This window comes from Ranitomeya variabilis, chromosome 2 (genome assembly GCF_051348905.1).
Source record: "Ranitomeya variabilis isolate aRanVar5 chromosome 2, aRanVar5.hap1, whole genome shotgun sequence".
In the NCBI taxonomy this organism is placed as follows: domain Eukaryota; kingdom Metazoa; phylum Chordata; class Amphibia; order Anura; family Dendrobatidae; genus Ranitomeya; species Ranitomeya variabilis.
In genome coordinates this window covers 85,760,085-85,786,929 of record NC_135233.1, presented here as the reverse complement: position 1 = coordinate 85,786,929, position 26,845 = coordinate 85,760,085, and the positions used below count along the sequence as shown (strand labels likewise).

The window sequence follows — 26,845 nt, the reverse complement described above, 5'->3', positions numbered from 1 at the left end:
TTATACATATTATTGTGTCAAAAAGACTAAAGTATTACCGGTATATATGAGACTTTTATCATAAATAGAATAAAGCAGGGCCTCATAACCTTAGAAACAAAAAAAAAAGATAGACCCCTAAAAAACAACTTTTATTTATATATTAAAAGCATAAACCCCTAAAAAACAACTTTTATTTATATATTAAAAGCATAAAGGACTTGTAAATATTAAACAAAGAGAACTCTCCGGGTATTTCAGGATCTTCTCAGGGTTAGTTGACTTATGTCAGACAATGAAACAAACAGATCTATCAAGTACTTAGTCGTCCCTTTTTTCTCACCCTACCTGGCAGCAGAGGTTGGCACCTTAGGATTCTGCAAAATGGCCCCCCCACTAAACGTCGGTATCCCTGATCGCCCTAGTACATACTGTACCCTATCAAATAGACACACACAGTTAAAAAATGAAAAAACATACACACATATATCAGAATAAGATTCCAAATGACATAGTCAAGACACGTGATATACAAATATATATAACGCTGTCACCGTATCTATGTATCAGGTTCAGAACATACTAACCCCTTAACGACCGCCGATACTCCTTTTAACGGTGGTCGTTAAGGCTTTATTCCTCCTCGCCGATGGCAACTGATGCAAGTATTCATCAGCTGGTGCCTGCGCTCAAAATAAATAATTAAATGAAAAAGCAACAGGGTGGGTTCTCCGTATTTTTGATAACCTGCCAGACAAAACTGACCTCTGGGGGCTGCCACCCTCAGCTGTCAGATTAGCAAGGCTGGCTATCAAAAATAGAGGGGTCCCTACACAGTTTTTTTTTAAATAAATAGTTTAAAAGAACGGTGTGGGGTCCCCCCCATTTCTGACAACAGGACACGCTGAAGCAGACCGCTGGGGGCTGGTATTCTCAGTCTGGTAAGGGGCCATGACAAATGACAGCCTGGGAACTGCGGCTATCTGACCGGTGGTAAAATCAGAAGCAGTGTTTGCCACGTTGTCATGCACACGACAGCGTGGCAAACAATGGATGTCCAAGCTCCCCATTCAAGTGAATGAGGCCCAGGTATGGGTACTGTTCTGATATCAGAACCCAAACGTTTTTTTAATTGTTCGGCCGAACCCTCCCGACCTGAACATCCAGGGGTCCGCCCATCTCTAGTTCCAGAGTTATTACACCATAAAGTGACGAAAGATTGAAAAAATTTGGCTTGGACTGGAAGGTGAAATTTGGCTCTGTCACCTTGAGTAACTAGTTAGGGCAGGCTATATACTATATATGGAGCTGTCATCTTACAAATGTCTTAGGTTCAGAGCATAAAGATAAATGATTTCTCCAGGATGCCTCACTCCCTGTGGTCCAGTCTGAAGGGGGCACAAATACAGTAAACTTGGGCAGCTATTTACACATTTTTCTATGCTAGTACTTCTCAGCATAACTGTGTATATATCAGAATCAGGATTCTAGTCTGTCTAGTCTAGACAAATGCAACTGGTTCTCCATGAATGGAATAGTACAGATGGAAAATTGACACTTATCATTAGCAGTCTTGATGTGCTGTTCTTGGTTTATCAGGGGACTGGTGGGAGACCCAAATCTCTTTCCAAGTGGCCACAAAAAGCGCTGTATGACTGTTGTCCTGGTATCCCCTGGGTGCTGGTCCAGAAGGATTTAGATGTTATTTTTCTTAGTATATTCTGACCCTGATACATTGATACGGTGACCACTCCATATTTGGTATATTACCTGTCTTGACTGTGTCATTTGGATTCTAATTCTGATATATGTGTGTGTATTTTTTTTATTTTTTACTGCCTGTGTCTATTTGAACTTGGATAGGGTATGTACTAGGGCGATCAGGGATACCGACGTTGAGTGGGGGCACCATTTCACAAAATACTAGGGTGCCAACCTCTGCTGCCTGGTAGGGTGAGGAGAAAGGGACGACTAGGGGCTTGATAGGTCTGTTTGTTTCTCTGTCTGGCATAAGTTAACTAACCCTGAGAAGATCCTGAAATACCCGGAGAGTTCTCTTTGTTTATGTGTTTAATGTTTATGAGTCATTTATGCTTTTAATATATAAATAACAGTTATTTCTTAGGGGTCTATCTTTTGCTGATTTCCTAGTATAATTTATTTAGCATCACACAGATTTTACTAGCTAACATGGTTCAAGCTATATTTTTATTTCTGCTGTACATCAGCACAAATGTCAGCACCGCTGCGATGGAAGAGAACTGGAAAGAGATTTGTCTGTATCCCCATCTATTGGCCGTACGTGCCACTACAGTTTTTGTTTTTAACTCCCTCTAACTTCATGTTTTATACATTTTTCTTCCTTTTAATGATAAGGTCTTAACATTATTACTTATTCTTTCCCATAGCTTGAACAAGGTGTCCCTCTTCCCAGCCCTATGGAACTAAAGTATAAAATTCTTGTGAAAAATAAAAAGAAATCTCATAAGTCGGCTGATGGAAGCGCTAAGAAGAAGCTGTCAGAACAAGCGTCCAATGCGTGCAGCGACTCGTCCAGTGTGTTTGAACCATCTTCACCTGGCGCAGGTAACCTGGGGGTCAGCGTGGGGGTGCAAATGTCACTTTAGGCTCTGCTGGCCAGAGGTAAATCTATTGAGAGAGCAAGTGCGCGTTTCATTAGACACCTTGTGCTCTCAACATATACTGCAGACCGCCGTTTTACAAACACAGTGCCTACGAGTTGGCTTCAGATTAACGAACCTGGGCTGGAAAGCTCTTTACATGAGGAACACAAGGTGTGCCTTACGTCGGAGCTCTTGTATTCTTACTACACCTTAAACATGTACATGATACAAGCGAGACTAACTCGTAGATGCCAAACATTGACTGGCTAACCTCCACTAATAAATGCGAGCTTCATTTCACTCATCACACACTTTACACTGTGTTCCAAATTATTATGCAAATAATATTTCCTCATATTTTCTCTAAATTACCTATCTGAATTGCAGTCATTGTTATTTTCCAGTCATCTACTATTCTAGTATAATTGCAATGTTTTGGAACAAACTGCCTATGAAAACAGTATCTTTTTAAAAAAAATAAACACTCAAAATGCATGTTCCAAATTATTATGCACAGCTGAGTTTTCAACCTTTTTTATTTTATTTTGAACAAAAAAATGGTCAATTGTGAAGTTATAAGCATTATCAGCTTATTACAAAATGAAATCAAACTGTTTTCAAGTGAAAACTTTATTCTAGGTGATGTTACATTTGCACATAGGACCCCTTGTTCGAAAGAAGCTTCTGAACTCTCTCGTCCATTGAATTTGTCAGTTTTTGGATGTTTTCTGCTTCAATTGTTTTGCATGTGGACAGAATACCCTCCCAGAGCTGTTGCTTAGATGTGAACTGCCTCCCGCCATCATAGACACTCCTTTTGATGATGCTCCAGAGGTTCTCAATGGGGTTGAGGTCAGGGGAAGATGGTGGCCACACCATAAGTTTGTCCTCTTTTATGCCCATAGCAGCCAGAGATGCAGATGTGTTTTTTGCAGCATGAGACGGTGCATTATCATGCATGAAAATGATCTTGCTGCGGAAAGCACGGTTCTTCTTCTTGAACGATGGCAGCAGGAAGTGTTGTTTTAGAAACTCCACATAGATTATGGAGTTCATCTTTACCCCTTCAGGGATCATAAAGGGGCCGACAATCTCTCTCCCCATGATTCCAGCCCAAAACATTACTCCACCTTCTCCTTGTTGGCGCCTTAGCTGTGTTTTCATGGGGTGTCCATCAACCAGCCATCCTCCACTCCATCCATCTGGACCATCGAGCGTTGCACGGCCCTCATCGGTGAACAAAACAGTTTGGAAGTCAGTCTTCATGTATCGTTTGGCCCACTGGAGCTGTTTCTGCTTGTGTGCAGTGGATAGAGGTGGTCGACAGGATGGCTTACGCACAGCTGCAAACCTCTGAAGGACCCTGCATCTTGTTGTTCTGGGGACGTTGGAGGCACCAGCAGCTTCAAAAACTCGTCTGCTGCTATGACCAGGCATTTTTGCAGCTGCTCTTTTAACCTTATGCAATTGCCTGTTGGAAAGGGTCCTCAATTTTTCCTTATCAGCACGCACACGTGTGTGCTGGGAATCAGCTACATACTTCTTGATTGTGCGATGATCACGATGAAGTGTCTTGGCAATGATGATTGTAGTCATGCCTTGACCTAAATACTCCACAATTTGTTGCTTCTCAGCAGCCGACACATCCTTTTTCTTTCCTATTTTGGCCAAAAATGTAGGCTGCTTAATAATGTGGAACAGCCTTCTTAAGTAGTCTTTCTTTATTTGGACACACCTGCCAAACTAATTTGCACAGGTATCTGCAATTGCTTTTAGTGATATAAAGAGCCCTGACACGCATCACCATCAATGAGTTTAAATGACAAACAAAAAAATTCTAACCTTATCACTCCTAAACTCTTCGTGCATAATAATTTGGAACACAGTGTATATAAGAACGTTATGCTCCTTTTTTCTGATACCCCCTGACGAAGCTGCTCCTCCCAGTGATACACGTTGAGACTAATCCCATCAATCTTTTCAAGACCTGATCTTTAGCCGTGTGGATGGCTCTCTTTAGACTGTTCCCTATTTTATTCAAACACATCTCAGCTGCGGACATTCTGAGATTTCTATCTGCCTGGTTATTTCTTTAGGGAACTGTATAAATTTGTGGTCACTTTTTAGGGGTTTATGCATTGGTTAGTACTCTTCTTCATATATTTTGGTGTTTCACTACTTATTGTGGTTTATTATGCAATTTGTACCATGTCTCATGGATCATTCTCCCTCATTTTGTATGGTGACCACAGAAGATACCGTATGTCTGTATGGTGTGATTGTATGGTAGTTTTTTTTAAGTGTTTTTAATGTATACACATATAGTGTTGTTTATACGTTGATTTATATGCTTATACATTTCTATATATTTTCACTGGATGTACATTGTAATCATGCGTGAATTTTGTTTGTGTGTAGCATGGTATTTTACTCACATGTGGATCACTCGAGAACGGTCTAAGGCCTCGTTCAGACATTAGTTTTTTCACATGCAGTACATGAGCAATATGACCTGACTTTCATCACTGTACTCGATCAGATTCTCATCAGTGTTTGCTTAGTGTCAGATCTCACTCACTCTCGTCAGTGTTTCATCAATAATTTTCTTGTAAGCATAAAAAAATTACATTAGTAAATATATTTCTAAAGATGCTATTAACATGAAATTTATTATTTCAGTATTTAAATATTGACTTAGAAAATTGGTGACGTGTTCAAAATATTTTGACTTGAAAACTTATTCATTCTCCTTGAACTTTTCCACATTTCTTCATGTTACACCTACAAACTTAAATGTTTTTTTATTAAGATTTTAAAAGATATATCAACACAACGTAGCAAATATTTGCGAAGTGTAAAGGAAATGATGCATGATTTTTATAAATCTGAAAATTGTGATGAGCATTTGTATTCAGACCCCTATAGTCTGATACAACTAAATAAAATCCCGAGTGCAAAACGGACGTCTGAATGAGGCCGTACTGAATGTTAGAGGTGCCCATCTGTAACGTATTGATCACTGGGACCTTCACTGATCCGGAGAACAAGACTTAGCCGAACCACATTTGAATGTGGTAGAAGTCAAGCATGCTGTTGTCCCCTCCATTCATTGTCTATAGGACTGCTGAAGATGGCCAATTCTACCTCTTGGATCTTACCGGAAGTCACATAGAGAATAAATAGAGCAGAAGAAGAGCATTCTCACCTTCCCCGGCATTCAAACTTTTTCCGGGTCAGTGGAAGTACTTACAGTTAGGTGCCCGCCACTCCCGGCATGCCACCCCCGGAATGCCAGTGGCGGGCACCTAACCGTAAGTATGTGATTTGCATACATTCGATCACGTACCGACTAGACCGGCACGACCTCGCTCAATCCTAGTGTATTAAGGGGGGCCGGATACAGTCTAGCCGCAATGTGGCCAGAAGAACACAAATCGCATACTTGTGGACACATGGCCACCTGCTCCCAGTGCCGAAGGATCCTTATAGCGTGCCGTGTGTGCAATGTGAGGATTTACATAGAGTGACTGCAGACTTGTAGCTTAAGACTGGACAACCCCTTAAAGACAACTTTCAATAATGATAAAACCCATTTGAAGGATATTATACATAAACAAAGTGTTATCGGGAAAAAATAAATCTTATTTCCGTTTTTGCTGCTCTGCTAGGTACAATGAACAGTAGGCGCTGGTAGTTATCGGTAGCCAGCAACTAATATTCTGTACTACTTATGTCTTTTTAACATTTGCCATTTTCTGAGCTGAACCTTCTACAGCTGCAGATAGCAGTTACATGTAAAGGCTGTAAAATGCTCATGAAATGCTGTAAAGTCCCATCCACACTGCTCAGGTTTTAGGGCTTCTTGGTTTTACGTGATGGCTTTAAAACTGAAGGATTGTATACTTTTGAAGAAGCGTATATTTTTACAAAAGGCGTCTTGCTCGTTCTACTCTGTTACATAGGCGTTTGGTTTGGGTTTATAATGGATGTCATATCTTTTGCACAACAGATACCAGCAATGTACATAAAGTGTTTTGCCTCCAGGCTCATTCACACGACTGTATTTTGGGACCGAGTGCTATCCATGAAAAAAACGGACAGCACTCAGACCAATGTTATTCAATGGGGCAGTGCAGATGAGCGATTTTGTTTTCCCTGACCGAATCTGCTTCTGAAAATAACTGCAGCAAGCACTGATATTTATTAGATGAGACTCACCCATTCGTGTCTATGGGTCGTCAAAAAATCGCTTGCCGTACAGAGCCGCAATATTACATCCGATTTTTACAGATACATTGCAGTTCTATAACTCAGGAAGCGGTAAGTGGTCTTGCAAATGAGTTATAGCTGCTGCTGTAAAAAACAGATTCCACACGGAAGACAAGTGAGAAAAGTATCGTCCCACTGTTCGGGATGGAGCTCTGAACATTTTATTATACGCTCATGTGAGCTTGGCCTTATAATGGGTCTGTATGGCTGCATCATAGTGTCTGCTAAATCTAGAAAACCCACTGAGGGAGGCTTCTCTGATAGTGATGTTTCTTTCTTTCTTTCTTTCTTTCTTTCTTTCTTTCTTTCTTTCTTTCTTTCTTTCTTTATTTCTTTCTTTCTTTCTTTCTTTCTTTCTTTCTTTCTTTCTTTCTTTCTTTCTTTCTTTCTTTCTTTCTTTTCTTCATTCCTTCCACACAAGTATGCTGTATAAACTTATTATTACAAATGAACTCATTGTGACATTTGTATTAACCCTACCATACAGTATGGTAATTCCTCCACTATACAGTACCACTATGATAGCACAGACCCTGCATAATGAGGCCTGTTGTCACTGTTAATGCACACAAGAGCATCATAGTAATATATTTATTATTCACCATCTGCACTCTCCTCCACATTATAAATAAATGATAATAATCATTTCACAATTTATTCCTCTTTGATTTCCAATTCAGTTTCCCTAATGGCTTTTTTTGCCTTTAAAAGCCTGTAAATATGACCAGATTAAAGTAGTCGGCTTGAGTACTGCACTGCACATACATAGCTATTAAGTGAGTCAAAGACTGGCACCATGGTGGGTGTCACATACTGGTGGAGAGGACTGGTGAACCAGAAAATTATCTAGCTTTCCATGAGTGCTTTTAAATGTACCAAGCGCATGTACAATAAAATGCATTATAATTCTGGGAAGAAAATCTTCTACAGCGAGCATTGTCTGCATGGAAAGCACTTCAAGATGAAGAAAAGGTACTGAAGGTGGAATGTAAAATATCTGCTATTCGTGACAATGCAACACCGAAATCTTTGAGCTAAATGCAAGAAGTAAACCTGTAAAAGCTGATTATTTGTATTTGACAACTATAAGGAACTTTTTATTTCCTTCTATAAGAATGAAGGGAGCAGGGATTCTCGTTACCCTGCAGTAGAGAGTTAACCTTTACAAATCCTATGGAAACTATTAAGATCCTCTCTGCAACTTCTATCCATCATGCGTACCATTAGCTTACAGTAACTGAGAGGCAGTGGCTTTCAATAGAAACTTCTATGGTGATCATCCAGGAAAGTCAGCCGATCCCACCGACTGTGGCAGTTCTGGCCTGCCAGAGAAAAGAGGGAGACACAAAAGCGCAAATAGGGTCTTATCAAACGTTACACAAAGTTGCCCACCAAAAGAATTACTCACCTGGTGAGATTGAAGGAAGGACATATATTAATGGCGGCTGCTGCAGATCCACAGGTCAGTGCACGACCTGATTGAAACACACACTTAGGTAGGAGAAAAAAGGATCATCCCCGCACTGCCACAAGAAGAATTCCAAAAATTGTAGAGGTTTCAATGTGGTTTATTCTACGCGTTTCAGGGTTCAGGTGACCCCTTCATCAGGACATACCACGAATATTGTACAAGAGTCATAGGTATACAGGGTTTAAGTACACGTCAGCATTTGGAAGCGAAACCCAATGGATCAGATAACACCCAGTGTCAGAGTTCAGGCTCATCAGGAAGTTCACATGACAAGATTAGAAATCATCAGAGAAATACAAATTGATATTTTACACATTTAGCCTTATTTTTGTTTATAGGATAACAAAAATTTAAAAGAGAGAAGGAAAAAAAAAAAGAAAAAAAAAGAGAAGCACTGTCTCACTGAGAGTGGAACCAAACTCACATCGGAAAAAATGAAACAAATTCAGAGGTGAAGGCATTTATTTTGAGCTACTGAGCTGGAAGGATAGACTCTTGGAGAACACAGGTTGTCATTGTTGAACCATAGTTAAAATACTTTTTTATTTATATATATATCTATCTATCTATCTATCTATCTATCTATCTATCTATCTATCTATATATATATATATATATATATATATATATATATTTTTATATATATTAAAAGTGGAAATGTGTTTGTCAAGGGGAGGAGCACTTGTCCTCTGGACTATCCATGAATTGATCAGATATGCCCATTTTCTCTCTCTCCTAGTGAGGTGATCTTCATTTGGTGTATGCTCCAGCATTTTAACTCCCCGTTCCTTAATTATTTATTTTTGTGGTATGACATACTCCCAAATAATTTGACAAACACATTTCCACTTTTAATATAAATATATATATATATATATATATATATATATATATATATATATATATATATATATATATATTTATATATATTTATTAATAAAAAAGTATTTTAACTGTGGTTCAACAATGACAACCTATGTTCTCCAAAAGTCTATCCTCCCAGCTCAGTAGCTCAAAGTAGATGCCTTCACCTCTGAATTTGTTTCATTTTTTCTGATGTGAGTTCGGTTCCACTCTCAGTGAGACCGTGCTTTTCTTTTTTTTTTCCTTCTCTCTTTTCAATTTTTGTTATCCTATAAACAAAAATAAGGCTAAATGTGTAAAATATCAATTTGTATTTCTCTGATGATTTTTAATCTTGTCATGTGAACTTCCTGATGAGCCTGAACTCTGACACAGGGTGTTATCTGATCCATTGGGCGTCGCTTCCAAATACTGATGTGTATTGGTATGTCCTGAGGAAGGGGTCACCTGAACCCTGAAACGCGTAGAATAAACCACGTTGAAACCTCTACAATTTTTGGAATTCTTCTTGCGGCAGCGCGGGGATGATCCTTTTTTCTCCTACCTAAGTGTGTAGTTCTGGCCTGCATCAGTCTATCTAATGGCATCTTGATTTCTACAGATCAATTCCTAGTTTCCATAGGAGATAACACGCTGACAGAATTATTCTCCTGTTCCTATTGAAAATCATATACAAGTGTTTTGTCGACAGCTGATAAAGGAGGATGCTGGATGCGAACAGAATTAGGAGGAGGCCCTCCATGACAAGGATTGGCTTTGAGCATGCCTGGCTGTAATCAAGGGCAGGATCTGGCTGAGGGGGCCAGAGGCAAGGATAGGGGAACAAGGCCTCCGGAACGTTTAGGCCCCAAAATTACCCCTCGCTGCAGGTGCAGGCAAAGGAGCCCCTCCAGGGATACTGAGGGTGGTGAGCGCAGTTGGGCTGCCACTGCCTGGTGCCCCAGGCCTGGCAGGATCTGTTCAGCTGGCCTGCGGCCACGGGAGTGGCCTGGTCTCGGCCTGTGGCCTGCTGCTTTTAGATCTGCTGCACTGGGGATCCTTGCAGCAGGCACACCCGGTAATGTTCCACTAGGGGTCAATTACAGGCAGTGATGGGGTTGCTACTGGTGTGTTAGTGTCAGTTCAGACTAAGAAGGACAAGGCAGATGCAATGAAGCTGGACACATTAGTGCAAAAGGGGATTTTTTTTGTTTTGAGGGGCCATTGGGGGCATACATAAAGAAGGAAGTGAAAGAAAAGATTTGGTATGATGATTTTGTAGACATTTTTTTTGCTTCTCCCTCTTGAAAAATGTAGCCTGGACAAGGGTAAGAATGATGATAGTAAGAAGGAGGAGGAGGAGCGTAGGTGGTGCTTGATTCAGCAGATATTTGTCATGCTATTGGGGAAGCACACTGCACTTATGGGGGCCATGCTTGGTTTCGGTATGACAAACAATTCAGGCAGAGGAAAGCGGTGAGACCAAGAATTTGGTGGGATCAGAAGGACATAGGGCTTTGGCTGAAGGTTATGGCCACTTCAAGATATGGGTAGTCCTTTCTTTGGGGTGCAAGTAGTGGGAACCAATCACCAGCTTCAGGGGGTTAATCAGGGCACACAGGGGTCCAAAGTGAGAACCAGCTGTCAGTTTGTTGATGGTCAGTGCAAATACAGGTCCAGCTGTAAGTTTAAGCATGTGTATTCCCACTGTAACGGAACTTTGCACAGTGCTGCTAAGTGTTTTAAGAAACGGAAAGGAAAAGGACCCGCCAGTACTAGTCAAGGGGGTGACACCAGTGAACCATTTTGCAATGGCCCCTTTTCTAAGTAGGCTCCCTGATAAAGTGAAGGCCAAAGTTATTTTTAAGGGGTTTTCTGAGAGTTTTAGGATTCTGTCCAAGTCATAAGGTCCCCTTTTCATTGAAGAATTTGTGGTTGGCGTTGGATTATCCATGGAGGTTACTGAAAAATGAAAGAAGGCTTGGGGCGCATGGCGGGCCTGGTTTGTTATTTGCTATTTAACTATGTAATTGTTCCCCATTAGGTGTCGTGCCTAAAAAAGAACAAAATAAGTTCAGGTTGATTTGTCATTTGTCTCACCCAAAGGGCTTTCAGTTAATGATGGCATTGATCATGACATATGCTCGGTGGAATATACATCATTTAATGCGGCCGTACAGTGGGTGCAGCGTTTGGGGCCTGGTTCTTTGATAGCAAAATTAGACATTGAGTCAGCATTCAGGTTGTTGCCTGTGCACCCGGAGAGTATACGGTTGTTAGTGTTAGGTTGCTATTGGGATGGGGAGTATTATTTCGATAGTTATTTACCCATGGGTTGTGCAATTTTTTGTTCATTGTTTGAAATGTTTAGTAAATAGGTGGTAAAAGATGTTTCAGCTTTATAGTGTGTAATCCATTATTTGGATGATGTTCTGTTCATAGGCCCCCCAGAGTCGTCTGTTAGTAAGAATTTATTGACTACGGCATGGGTATTGGAACGTTTTGGGGTCCACTTAGCGAAGGAAAAGACTGAGGGCTCTTGTACTGTATTACGTTTTTGGGATATTTTAATTGACTCGGTTTGTATGGAATGTCAATTGCCAGAGCAGAAATTGTCCGTGCTAAGGCAGGATGTGGACAAAGTGCAAAAGTTGCATAAGGTGACATTAAAGGAGTTGGACTCCCTGTTGGGGAGCTTAGATTTCGCTTGTAGGATTATGCCTATGGGCAGAATTTTTTGTCGGAGATTGGCAGGGCAGCGGCAGATGTTAGCGTCCCTCATCATTATATATATATATTTGAAAAAGGATCACAGAGAGGATTTATTAGTCTGGGAAATGTTCTTGGAAAATTATAATGGAAGGTCTTTGATTTAAAATGATGTAGTATACAGCCTTGATTGTGAGATTTATACAGACGTGGCGGGAGGGGCTGGTTTTGAAGACTGTTGCAAGGGTCAGTGGAGTGTGGGTGAAAGGCCGGATTCTTGGAAGGAGCTCGGTTTTATTAGGAATCTTGCTTTGTTTGAATTGTTTCCGATAGTTGTTGCTGTTTCAACATGGGGGGAGTTTTTCGAAATCAGAGGGTTAGGTTTCATTGTGACAATATGAGTGTGGTGTCAATAGCCTTTCGCCTCATCTCTGCCAGTGATTAAGCTGCTCAGGAAATTGATATTGCATTGTCTTGAGTTAAATGCTTGAGTGGTAGCAGTGCATGTTCCTGGTATTCAAACTTCCATTGCAAATGCCATATCTCCTTTTCAGTGGGATTGCTTACTGGGGCTGGTACCAGAAGCAGAGAGTTCGGGAGTGGATTGCCCTTCATATCTATGGGTGCTGATTTTTGAGGAGTGGGGTGACTTGTAAGGAATTCAATTTAGCTTCAGATCTGGGCTTTATATGAGGCGGCGTGGCAATTGTGGGATAGCTGGGTTTTGTATTGGGGTAATGTTGCATCAGAAGAAGACAGGATGTTGGCGGTTTTGTTCTTGGTGGGTGGAGCGCCAGATATGGGTCAGTTGGTGTCAAGGATTACTATGTTCATTGCAGGTATTGCCTTCGGTTTTAAATGACAGAGTCTGAGTGATGTTACTAAGTGGTTTTTCATTAGGCAGGCCTTGAAAGGTTTCAGAAGGGCGCATGGGGTAAAAGATAAGCATAGGCCAGTGTCGTTTCTGATTTTAGAAAGGTTAGGAGTAGCATTGGAAGTTATTTGCAGTTCTGATTTTGAACTGGTATTGCTTAGATTGGTTTGTTTGTGAAGGATGTCAGCTGTTAGGCTGGGGGATAGATTTATAGATCAGGTGATCAAAAACTGACCAGTTAGGGAGAGGGAGACGTGTGGTGTTAGGAAGTGTTGATGGGGCATTGATGTGCCTAGGAAATGTTTGGTGGAATATTTTATTATTTATTTATATAGCACCATTGTTTCCATGGTGCTGTACATGAGATGGAGTTACATACAAATTACAGCTATCACTTGCAGTAAGCAAACTAACAATTACAGACTGATACAGAGGGGCGAGGACCCTGCCCTTGCGGGCTTACATTCTACAGGAATATTGGCAGGTTTGGTCGGGCAGGATGGGTCTGTTGCTCTGTCAATGAGAATGGTTTATCTTTATCTTCTTTTGAGAAGGGGTTTGCAGGGATTGGGCCTTGATCCATCTGTGTATGGTTCTCACTCATTCAGGATTGGTGTTGCAACTGAGGCAGATAATATGGGCCTAGGCCCGGTAGTCACTGCTCAAATTGGGAGATGGAGTTCTAATTACTACTTGTCTTGTATAAGGCATTGATTGGATGATGAGAATGTGTTTTAATGGATTAATTCTAACATTTTTGTCCTGTGATTATTCTGTGCAGCCTGTGTTCCGATGTTAGGATGGATGGTTGAACACTTTTTCTTGCATTGGGGGGCACTTTATGCTGACGTCAGGCAAGATGTTAGGCAATTAGGCTTTAGGAGAGAGCAAGTTGTAATTTGTTGGCTTGTTCTTCGAGGGATGGTGTGAAACAGTGTGTTACAGGAGTTACATAAGATGTCTCGTTGGGATAGGATGCCAAATATTTTGGTCATACACATGGCAGGGAATGATTTGGGGACATGGCCTGTGAGGGAATTAATGATAGATAATCGCTTTGCTGAGATTGTGGACATCCTTTCTGGGGATTTTAACAGTTTGGTCAGATATCATACCGAGGAAAAAATGGAGGTTCTCAAGATCTAAAAAGGGCATCAACAAGGCAAGGGTGAAGTTGAACAGGTCAATATGGGCTTTAGTGTCCAGGAATGGGAGTATTTGCATTAGGCCTCACGATTTGGAGTCCAGCAAAGGGAATTTTTCATCGAATGATGATGTGCACTTGAACACAATAGACATTGATTTGTGGGCAATAGCTCTTCAAGAAGGAATTGAAAGGGGTTTGGTGGTGTTGGGGGACTCACAGGCCTGAGGTGTCAGGTCTGTTCATGGTGGTGGGGAGTGGGGTCCTTGGAGTTGGTACATAATTGGTGGTAGAAGGAATTATATGGATAATTCCCTTCAGTATTAAATGGAGTTGGGGTTGATCTGGCATTTTATTTGAACTCTGGATGGGGTTTGACCCTGGGAGCTTGCGGTGTAGTAAGCTACCACGTACTATGGTAGTAGGGTGCCCTTAAGCTGGAGGTTCACGGCAGAGGATAAGACAAATACAATTATGGTTGTGCTTGATCTCTGAGCTCCAGGAACCCCCCTCCCACTCTTTTGGTGGTATTTTTGGTAAAGTTTAATGTTGTATTGTTAAATAAATGGCCGCTGTGGCCAAATTATTCAAAAATTATTACATTTCAGTATTTTGTTTGGTGGGAAGTATGTAATGTGTAGGTTGGGGGATGAAATTCGGTTGACGTGAGATACAAATCGGACGTACCCGGTCAAGGTGTTTAGAAACCTCATGGGTTAAGAATGGAGGGCAAGTAAAGAGCGACAGACCTCGCACTACTCATCAAGGGCAGATAAAGAGCAACAGACCTCACACTACACATCAAGGGCAGGTAAAGAGCGACAGGCCCAACATTACATGTGGAGGGCAGGTAAAGATCAACAGACTCCGCACTACACGTGGAAGGCAGGTAAAAAGCGACAGACCCCACACTATACATGGAGGGCAGATAAAGAGCAACAGACCTCACAGTACACGTCAAGGGCAGGTAAAGAGCGACAGACCCTGCACTACCAATGGAAGACCGGTAAAGAACAACAGACCTCGCACCACACGTCAAGGGCAGGTAAAGAGCGACAGACCCAACACTACATATGGAGGGCTGGTAAAAATCAACAGACCCCGTACTATACGTGGAAGGCAGGTAAAGAGCGACAGACCCCACACTACACATGGAGGGCAGATAAAGAGCAACAGACCTCACAGTACACGTCAAGGGCAGGTAAAGAGCGACAGACCCTGCACTACACATGTAGGGTAGGTAAAGAGCGACAGACCCCTCACTACACATGAAGGGCAGGTAAAGAGCGACAGACGCCTAACCATACATGGAGGGCAGGTAAAGAGCAACTGACCCCTCTCCTTACATGGAGGGCTGGTAAAGAGCGACAGACGTCTCACCATACATGGAGGGCAGGAAAAGAGCGACTGACCCCTCACCATACATGGAGGGCAGGTAAAGAGCGACAGACCTCTCACTACCCATGGAGAGCAGATAAAGAATGAAAGACCTCGCAGAGGGCAGGTAGAAAGTGACAGACCCCACACTACGCATGGACAGCATGTAAAGAATGACAGAGGCATATGCCTCTTTATGAATCAGGAATGTCTAACTCTTTAAGCCGCATGACATCTTTCAGAGTGTGACCTCCATTTTGAAGTGATGGTTGAAATGAGAATCGGGATGGAGGAGGGTAAGTGTTTATTCTGGTCTGGGGTCTTTTTTACCACCCTGTGAAGAGCTCTCCCAGGTCGGTGTCTCTACATTGCTTGTACCCTGTGCATATCCATAATTTACAATGAGATTGCAACGTTATATTTTACAGCGTAAACCTAAACATTAGCTCCAAAAATTAAAACTGTGACAAAAACAGCATTTCTGATATGATACTGTAGATACTAATCTACTATATAATTGTCTAAGGGTCACTTCCGTCTGTCCTTCTGTCTGTCTGTCTTTCTGTCACGGATATTCATTGGTCGCGGCCTCTGTCTGTCATGGAATCCAAGTCGCTGATTGGTCTCGCCAGCTGCCTGTCATGGCTGCCGCGACCAATCAGCAACGGCCACAGTCCGATTAGTCCCTCCCTACTCCCCTGCAGTCAGTGCCCGGCGTCTGCTCCATACTCCCCCCTCCAGTCACCGCTCACACAGGGTTAATGCCAGCGGTAACGGACCGTGTTATGCCGCGGGTAACTCACTCCATTACCGCTGCTATTAACCCTGTGTGACCAAGTTTTTACTATTGATGCTGCCTATGCGGCATAAATAGTAAAAACATCTAATGTTAAAAATAATAAAAAAATAAAAAATCATTATATACTCACCTTCCGCCGCCTTTCCCGCTCCTCGCGACGCTCCGGTAACTGCTCCATGCTAGCGGCAGGTTCCGGTGGCAAGGATGGTATGCAAGAAGGACCTGCCATGACGTCACGTGTTGTGAATTTACCTTTTGGCTCCCTCTAGTGGCTACTAGTGATTTTACTCTGGGTATGTCATTCATCCCTTGTATGCTCACCTGGGTCGTTAGGTCAGGGGTGTTGCTATATAAGCTCCCTGGACCTTCAGTTCAATGCCTGGCAACGTTGATATCAGAACTAATCTGTAGTGCTCTGGTCTTCTGATCCTGGTTCCTGCTTGATTAAGCTAAGTCTGCTTTCTTGCTTTTTGCTATTTGTTTTTGTTTGCATTTTTGTCCAGCTTGTATATAATCTGTTTCCTGACCTTGCTGGAAGCTCTAGGGTGGCTGGTGTTCTCCCCCCGGGCCGTTAGACGGTTCGGGGGTTCTTGAATCTCCAGCGTGGATTTTGATAGGGTTTTTGTTGACCATATAAGTTATCTTACTACATTCTGCTATTAGTAAAGTGGGCCTCTCTTTGCTAAAATCTAGTTCATCTCTGTGTTTGTCATTTCTTCTTACCTCACCGTTATTATTTGTGGGGGGCTACTATCCTACTTTTGGGGTCTATTCTCTGGAGGCAAGAGAGGTCTTTGTTTTCCTCTTCTAGGGGTAGTTAGTCCTCCGGCTGGCGCGAGACATCTAGCGACCAACGTAGGCATGTTCCCCGGCTACTGCTAGTGTTGGCGTTGGGAGTGGATATATGGTCAACCCAGTTGCCACTGCCCTATGAGCTGGATTTTTGTACGTCGCAGACTTACTTGTTTCTCTGAGACCCTCGCCATTGGGGTCATAACAGTTTGCCAGGCCAGAATTAAATGTTAAATGCATTGCAGAAGCGGGATTATAAGAAAGAAAGTTCTGAGTTTTTTTTTTCTCTCTTTCATTTTTTTTTTTCTTTTCCCCTTTACCTCTGAGTGGCTTGTGTTTGCTGCAGACATGAATGTCCAGACCTTGATTACAAGTGTGGACCAGCTTGCTGCTCGTGTGCAGGGCATACAAGATTATGTTATCAGAAGTCCTATGTCAGAACCTAAGATACCGATTCCTGAACCGTTTTCCGGAGACCGATTTAAATTTAGAAATTTCAGGAATAATTGTAAATTGTTTTTGTCCCTGAAACCCAGTTCATCTGGAGACTCCGCTCAGCAAGTAAAAATTGTTATTTCTTTTTTACGGGGCGACCCTCAGGATTGGGCCTTCTCGCTGGCGCCAGGAGATCCGGCATTGGCTGACATTGATGCGTTTTTTCTGGCGCTCGGTTTGCTTTATGAGGAACCCAATCTTGAGATTCAGGCAGAAAAGGCCTTGCTGGCTATGTCTCAGGGCCAGGACGAGGCTGAAGTGTACTGCCAAAAATTTCGGAAATGGTCCGTGCTGACCCAGTGGAACGAGTGTGCATTGGCTGCTAATTTTAGAAATGGCCTTTCTGAAGCCATTAAGAATGTGATGGTGGGTTTTCCCATTCCCACAGGTCTGAATGATTCTATGGCCCTGGCTATTCAAATCGACCGGCGGTTGCGGGAGCGCAAAACCGCTAATTCCCTCATGGTGTTGTCTGAACAGACACCTGATTTAATGCAATGTGATAGAATCCTGACTAGAAATGAGCGGAAAATTCATAGACGCCGGAATGGCTTGTGTTACTACTGTGGTGATTCTGCACATGTTATCTCAGCATGCTCTAAACGTCTTACTAAGGTTGTTAGTCCGGTCGCCATTGGTAATTTGCAACCTAAATTTATTCTATCTGTAACTTTGATTTGCTCACTGTCATCTTATCCTGTCATGGCGTTTGTGGACTCGGGTGCTGCTCTGAGCCTTATGGATCTGTCATTTGCCAAGCGCTGCGGATTTGTTCTTGAGCCATTGGAAAATCCTATCCCTCTTAGGGGTATTGATTCTACACCATTGGCAAAAAATAAACCGCAGTTTTGGACACAGGTTACCATGTGCATGACTCACGAACATCGGGAGGTAATACGTTTTCTTGTTCTGCATAAAATGCATGATTTGGTTGTTTTGGGTTTGCCATGGTTACAGACCCATAATCCAGTCTTGGACTGGAAGGCTATGTCAGTGTCAAGTTGGGGCTGCCATGGAATTCATGGAGATTCCCTGCCCTTGTCTATTGCTTCTTTTACGCCTTCGGAAGTTCCGGCGTATTTGTCTGATTATCAGGATGTCTTCAGCGAGTCTAAGTCCAGTGCACTGCCTCCTCATAGGGAATGTGACTGTGCAATAGATTTGATTCCTGGCAGTAAGTTTCCTAAGGGGAGACTGTTTAATCTGTCGGTACCTGAACATACCGCGATGCGTTGATATATCAAGGAGTCTCTTGAGAAGGGGCATATCCGTCCTTCTTCTTCCCCTCTTGGTGCGGGATTCTTTTTTGTGGCCAAAAAGGACGGATCTTTGAGGCCTTGTATTGACTATCGGCTTTTAAATAAGATCACTGTTAAATTTCAGTATCCTTTGCCGCTGTTGTCAGATTTGTTTGCCCGGATTAAAGGTGCCAAGTGGTTCACCAAGATAGACCTTCGTGGTGCGTACAACCTTGTGCGCATTAGGCAGGGCGATGAATGGAAAACCGCATTCAATACGCCCGAAGGTCATTTTGAGTACTTGGTGATGCCATTCGGTCTCTCTAATGCACCTTCAGTTTTTCAGTCCTTCATGCATGACATTTTCCGGATGTATCTGGATAAATTTTTGATTGTTTATCTGGATGATATTCTGTTTTTTTCTGATGATTGGGACTCGCATGTGGAGCAGGTCAGGATGGTTTTTGAGATTCTGCGTGAAAATTCTTTGTTTGTAAAAGGCTCAAAGTGTCTCTTTGGTGTACAGAAGGTTCCCTTTTTGGGGTTCATTTTTTCCCCTTCTGCTGTGGAGATGGATCCAGTCAAGGTCCGAGCTATTCATGATTGGACTCAACCCTCGTCAGTTAAGAGTCTTCAGAAGTTCTTGGGTTTTGCTAACTTTCACCGTCGTTTTATCGCAAATTTCTCTAGCGTTGTTAAACCGCTGACGGATATGACCAAAAAAGGCTCTGATGTAGCTAACTGGGCTCCTGCTGCCGTGGAGGCTTTCCAGGAGTTAAAACGCCGGTTTACTTCGGCGCCTGTTTTGTGCCAGCCTGACATCTCACTTCCTTTTCAGGTTGAGGTGGATGCTTCGGAGATTGGGGCAGGGGCCGTTTTGTCACAGAGAGGCCCTGGTTGCTCTACTATGAGACCTTGTGCCTTTTTCTCTAGGAAGTTTTCGCCGGCAGAGCGAAATTATGATGTGGGCAATCGGGAGTTGTTGGCCATGAAGTGGGCATTTGAGGAGTGGCGTCATTGGCTCGAGGGTGCTAAGCATCGTGTGGTGGTCTTGACTGATCATAAAAATCTGATGTATCTCGAGTCTGCTAAACGCCTGAATCCTAGACAGGCCCGCTGGTCATTGTTTTTCTCCCGTTTTGACTTTGTGGTCTCGTATTTACCAGGGTCTAAGAATGTGAAGGCCGACGCTCTGTCTAGGAGCTTTGTGCCTGATGCTCCTGGAGTCGCTGAACATGTGGGTATTCTTAAGGAAGGAGTTATCGTGTCTGCTATTTCTCCAGATCTGCGACGTGTGTTGCAGAGATTTCAGGCTGGTAGGCCTGACTCTTGTCCACCTGACAGATTGTTTGTGCCTGCTAGATGGACCAGCAGAGTCATTTCCGAGGTTCATTCCTCGGTGTTGGCAGGGCACCCGGGAATTTTTGGCACCAGAGAGCTGGTGGCCAGGTCCTTTTGGTGGCCTTCCTTGTCAAGGGATGTGCGGTCATTTGTACAGTCCTGTGGTACTTGTGCTCGAGCTAAGCCTTGCTGCTCTCGTGCCAGCGGGTTGCTCTTGCCCTTGCCTGTCCCGAAGAGACCTTGGACACACATCTCTATGGATTTCATTTCTGATCTTCCGGTGTCTCAGGGCATGTCTGTCATCTGGGTGATATGTGATCGTTTCTCCAAGATGGTCCATTTGGTTCCTTTGCCTAAGCTGCCCTCTTCTTCTGATCTGGTTCCTGTGTTCTTCCAGAACGTGGTTCGTTTGCACGGCATTCCTGAGAATATTGTGTCGGACAGAGGATCCCAGTTTGTTTCCAGGTTCTGGCGATCCTTTTGTGGTAGGATGGGCATTGAGTTGTCGTTTTCATCCGCTTTCCATCCCCAGACTAACGGACAAACGGAGCGAACTAATCAGACTCTGGAGGCTTATTTGAGGTGTTTTGTCTCTTCTGATCAGGATGATTGGGTGACCTTCTTGCCGTTGGCTGAATTTGCCCTTAATAATCGGGCTAGTTCCGCCACCTTGGTTTCGCCATTTTTCTGCAACTCTGGTTTCCATCCTCGTTTTTCCTCGGGACATGTGGAGCCTTCTGACTGTCCTGGGGTGGATTCCGTGGTGAATAGGTTGCAGCGGATCTGGGGGCATGTGGTGGACAACTTGAAGTTGTCACAGGAGAAGGCTCAGCGTTTTGCCAACCGCCGCCGCGGTGTGGGTCCCCGACTTCGCGTTGGGGATTTGGTATGGCTGTCTTCTCGATTTGTTCCTATGAAGGTCTCCTCTCCCAAATTTAAGCCTCGCTTCATTGGTCCTTACAAGATATTGGAAATCATTAATCCTGTATCCTTTCGCCTGGATCTTCCGGTGTCGTTTGCCATCCACAACGTATTTCATAGGTCCTTGTTGCGGCGGTACGTTGTGCCTGTGGTTCCTTCTGCTGAGCCTCCTGCTCCGGTGTTGGTTGAGGGCGAGTTGGAGTACGTGGTGGAGAAGATCTTAGATTCTCGTCTCTCCAGGCGGAGGCTTCAGTACCTGGTCAAGTGGAAGGGCTATGGTCAGGAGGATAATTCCTGGGTGGTCGCCTCTGATGTGCATGCGGCCGATTTAGTTCATGCCTTTCACGCCGCTCATCCTGATCGCCCTGGTGGTCTTGGTGAGGGTTCGGTGACCCCTCACTAAGGGGGGGGGGTACTGTTGTGAATTTACCTTTTGGCTCCCTCTAGTGGCTACTAGTGATTTTACTCTGGGTATGTCATTCATCCCTTGTATGCTCACCTGGGTCGTTAGGTCAGGGGTGTTGCTATATAAGCTCCCTGGACCTTCAGTTCAATGCCTGGCAACGTTGATATCAGAACTAATCTGTAGTGCTCTGGTCTTCTGATCCTGGTTCCTGCTTGATTAAGCTAAGTCTGCTTTCTTGCTTTTTGCTATTTGTTTTTGTTTGCATTTTTGTCCAGCTTGTATTTAATCTGTTTCCTGACCTTGCTGGAAGCTCTAGGGTGGCTGGTGTTCTCCCCCCGGGCCGTTAGACGGTTCGGGGGTTCTTGAATCTCCAGCGTGGATTTTGATAGGGTTTTTGTTGACCATATAAGTTATCTTACTACATTCTGCTATTAGTAAGTGGGCCTCTCTTTGCTAAAATCTAGTTCATCTCTGTGTTTGTCATTTCCTCTTACCTCACCGTTATTATTTGTGGGGGGCTACTATCCTACTTTTGGGGTCTATTCTCTGGAGGCAAGAGAGGTCTTTGTTTTCCTCTTCTAGGGGTAGTTAGTCCTCCGGCTGGCGCGAGACATCTAGCGACCAACGTAGGCATGTTCCCCGGCTACTGCTAGTGTTGGCGTTGGGAGTGGATATATGGTCAACCCAGTTGCCACTGCCCTATGAGCTGGATTTTTGTACGTCGCAGACTTACTTGTTTCTCTGAGACCCTCGCCATTGGGGTCATAACAGTCACGGCCATGTGACCGTGACGTCCTCACAGGTCCTGCGAGAATGACCTGCCATGACATCACAGTCATGTGACCGCGACGTCATCAGTGGTCCTGCGCTCATACCAACCCTGGGACCGGAAGCTGCCCCTGCACCGCACACAGGCATCAGGACTACAAGGGGCCCTCGGAAGGTGAGTATATGTTTATTTTTTATTTAAAGTCTGTATACTACGTGGCTCTGTGCTGTATACTATGTCGCTGTGCAATATACTACGTGGCTGTGCAATATACTACGTGGCTGGGCAATATACTACGTGGCTGGGCAATATACTACGTGGCTGGGCAATATACTACGTGGCTGGGCAATATACTACGTGGCTGGGCAATATACTACGTGGCTGGGCAATATACTATGTGGCTGGGCAATATACTACGTGACTGGGCAATATACTATGTGGCTGGGCAATATACTACGTGGTTGTGCAATATACTACGTGACTGGGCACTATACTACGTGGCTGGGCTATATACTACGTGGACATGCATATTCTAGAATACCCGATGCGTTAGAATCGGGCCACCATCTAGTAATACTAATAATACTGAATGCCAACAAGCAGAACACTAGATTCTGATATACGTGACACAACAGCACATATAAAGTCATTTTGAGTGTAATTAAAGGGCGATCAGCCTCCTTGTAACTCGCATGACGTGATTGTCGGCCAATAACCCTATAGGTGCATGCTAAGTTGTAGTTAAAGATTTTAGGAACTGTTTGTACTTGAAGATCCCGGCAACTCCCTTCACATGTGAGAAAACAGACGCGGTATGGCGGCACACACACACCGCTGGCTCGATCAGATGAAGGAAATTGTATTTCCATATGGCGTCTGCACACAGGAGGCCTGCTCTGTCAGAGGGTGGCGGCGAGCCAGAGCGATCTTATCACTGTACCTGCTTCTCCAGAAATGTTCATCCATATGTGACTCAGACAATTAAAAGGTAAAATGAGCAGTAATAGCAGAATAATCTCGCGGGACTGTCAATATAGAGTTTAAAGGGGTTGTCCATCTGGTCACTAATCTGTAGGGAAACCTGGCAGTATAGACACCTGGGGCTATTCATTTTTTAAAAAATATGGAGGCTTATGGGCGATCTTATTACAATGTACAACGACGTGAAGGGACAGTACAGAGATCTGTGTAATAATCTTTTTACACCTAAGGATATAAGTGTAGAGCAGGGATGCACAGCGATTTCTGGCCACATTGTCATGATGTCCAAGGGCAGCAATAAAGCTTAGACGGGTATTGCCATCTGAGACATCTCCGACATATCCAAATTATAGCCATAGACAGAAGCAATGCTCCGAAGCACTGGTTGTTGTGAGAGCAGATCCAATTTTGCTTACTTAAGTTTGTGGAAGACACGAGCAAGCACGCAACATCACATTCTAACAGAGCAAAGTATTTATTTCTCCTAATTATTTCCTTAATAAAAGAACTATTCAGAGCCGAAAAGCTGTTATTCATTTGAAACGCACGTAACTTCATTATCTATCTGAGGGTGCCACCCTGTGGTAGAAAGCTATAATGACACTCATACATGCTGAGTTCTGAAATGTTTACTTTATGTTGTGAGTTATCTGAATTAATTTATGGACAGTGGGTGAGAATACCAGAGCTTACAGATCTGCAACATTTGCCTCCATCCTTATCCAATTATCAGTGATAGCATCCTTGTGCTGTCTTTCTATTTTTTTAATTCATGAACCATTCATCGGAATGAGCGAGGTCTTCGAATTGGACCAAAGCAGGTTTCTGTGTGGACGATTGGTAAAAATACCCTAAAACTATATATGTTATTTGTCTAAAAAAAATGTAACATATGTACAATAAAACTGGATGTGTAAATAATTCTTTAAAGGGAATCTGTCACTAGGTTTTTGCTAAACCTTGCGAGATCAGCATGATGTAGAGACTGAGACCCTGATTCCAGTGATGTATCACTTATTGGGCTGCTTACTATTCTTTTAATAAAATCCCTGTTTTATATCCTGCATATCTACCGGTTCTCTGAATGCTGAGCTCTGTGTAACCCCATCCACATCACTGTTTGGCAGCTTTTTCTGCGCACTGTGTATAGGCAGAACCCTGCCAATCAGTGGTGGGGGCAGTGTTATGCATAGCTCATGAATATGGAGGACTACAGGACCGCAGGTTTGCTAGTCCTCTATTGATAATCTACTGCTGAAAACCGAGATTTGATCAAAACTACAGCCTAGTAAGTGACACATCGCTGGAATCAGAGTCTCTGTCCCTGTATTATTCTGCTCTCAGATTAGGTGGTAAAAAAACTGATGAGAGATTCCCCTTAAATTGTGAGTGACCGCAGTGCGAGCGCTATGTGCCGATGGCGCCACTTAGTTGTGGAAGTGTATGTTGCTGCAGTTGTGGGCGCAACCTGTGAAATCACATCAGCTAGTCAGTCATTACTGTTATGACCCCAATGGCGAGGGTCTCAGAGGAACGTGGAAGTCTGCAGAATACAAAAATCCAGCTCATAGGGCAGTGGTAACTGGGTTGACCATATATCTACTCCTAACGCCAACACTAGAAGTAGCCGGGGATCATTCCTACGTTGATTCTAGATGACACGCGCCAGCCGGAGAATCTAGCTACCCCTAGTAGAGGAAAACAAAGACCTTTCTTGCCTCCAGAGAAGGGGACCCCAAAGCTGGACAGAAGCCCCCCACAAATAATGACGGTGAGGTAAGAGGAAATGACAAACACAGAAATGAACCAGGTTTAGCACAGAGAGGCCCGCTTACTGATAGCAGAATAAAGAAAGGTAACTTATATGGTCAACAAAAACCCTATCAAAATCCACACTGGAAATTCAAGAACCCCCGAACCGTCTAACGGTCCGGGGGGAGAACACCAGCCCCCCTAGAGCTTCCAGCAAAGGTCAGGATATAGATTTGGAACAAGCTGGACAAAAATACAAAACGAAAACAAATAGCAAAAAGCAAAAGGCAGACTTAGCTGATATAACTGGAACCAGGATCAGTAGACAAGAGCACAGCAGACTAGCTCTGATAACTACGTTGCCAGGCATAGAACTGAAGGTCCAGGGAGCTTATATAGCAACACCCCTAACTAACGACCCAGGTGCGGATAAAAGGAATGACAGAAAAACCAGAGTCAAAAAACTAGTAACCACTAGAGGGAGCAAAAAGCAAATTCACAACACATTACAGCCTGGTTATGCAGAATGTTGGTGGTTTATAGTCACTGTTTCGATGAGCCGTCATTTTAATAATTAAGTCTGTGATTTAATAAAGAATTTTAGTTTAGCCTGAACATGAACACAAGCTCCTTGCTCAATCTTCTTGGAGCACACATATTTTGTATGTTAGGTTTCCTCTCTTAGCAGAATATTGTGTGAAGGAGCAGAACATTGTTACTAACCTTATATTGCTTTGACCTCCGCCGTATCAAAGATTTCAGAAAAAACACCTATATTTTCCAATATCTGCTCATAATACTGGTAAATGTTGCTAAAATGTTTTCTCTCTGATAGTTTTTTTTTTGTACAGTGCGGGAGGGGGATTTATGTCATTTTTCTGTGATTTTCTTGTAATTTTGTGTAAGATTAGTACTATGGTATTTAAAAGTAGTTGTGCAGCAGCTATGTCATGCTCACAATGAAGGTTTTATCACTAGGACATCATTATTGCTGTGACTAGCTGGCCCGTGCTTGCTAGTCTAACTCCGCCCCCTCCTGTGATTAGCAGCTCACTACCAATAGACAATTTACAGAGAAAGCTATGGTGCGGGCGGGGGCATCTTTCTCAGCTCTCCTGCATTTTACATCTAAAAAATGATTGTGTCACAACTGCTGCACCCAGTAAACTAAGTGACACATTGTTAGAATCAAGGTTTCTACATTATGCAGCTCTCAGACGAGGCAGCAAAACTCTGCTGACCGATTCCCTTTAATGTTAGCAAGTTTAATACATTTTTATTTCAAACGTTGAGACAACTTTTCATGTGGCTGCACAAGCCCTTTATATAAAGTGCCTCAACTTTTGTGATACCTGGGGACTGTAGAGATTTTGAGACTGAGGAGGATGAAGTGCTGTCTCCCTGATAGGTGATACGTGCTGTCTAATCCACGGGCACTATGTAGCAAGCACTGGCTGTTTGGTTTTTGCCATATAAGTTTAACTCTGAAGTGCTGCGGCGGAAAAACATAGTGTCATATCTGTAGGGGACCGAGCCACATGGGAGACTAACGGGACAGATGGGTCCCTGGCAGCTTCTCCCCAACCGCTGCCCTGCAGTTATGGGACTCTCCCTACAAGCACACACAGGGAGAGACCTGTCAGTCACCGGCAGGGGGCGGGGAGAACGCGTTGTAGTCCCGCCTGTCTGACTTGTCTTCCATGTGGCTTGCTCTCTGGCAGCTATTAAACCAAAGCAGCATTTCATACTTAACCCCTTAGTGACAGAGCCAAATTTTTGAAATCTGACCAGTGTCACTTTATGTGGTTCAAACTCTGGAACAATTCAACAAATCCCAGTGATTTTGAGAGTGTTTTTTCATGACACATTATACTTTATGATAATGGTAAATTTAGGTCGATGTTTTGTGTTTATAAAAAATATCAGAAATTTGAGAAAAATGTAAAAAAATCAGCAATTTTTAAACTTTGAATGATTATCCCTTTAACCTACATTGTCATACCACAGCAAACCATTAATAAATTACATTTCCCACATGTCGGCTTTACATCAGCACTATTT

The 26,845-nt window shown here is 43.2% G+C and overlaps 1 protein-coding gene across 1 annotated transcript in view; it reads left to right on the top strand.

Annotated features, from left to right (window-relative positions):
* PLCB1 (phospholipase C beta 1) overlaps window positions 1–26,845 on the top strand; it is a 1,010,585-nt gene that overhangs the window by 718,005 nt on the left and 265,735 nt on the right. Inside the window, exon 14 of the mRNA XM_077282634.1 lies at window positions 2,388–2,565. Within this exon, the coding sequence (XP_077138749.1) occupies window positions 2,388–2,565 (178 nt within the window). The remainder of the gene's footprint in view (window positions 1–2,387; window positions 2,566–26,845) is intronic.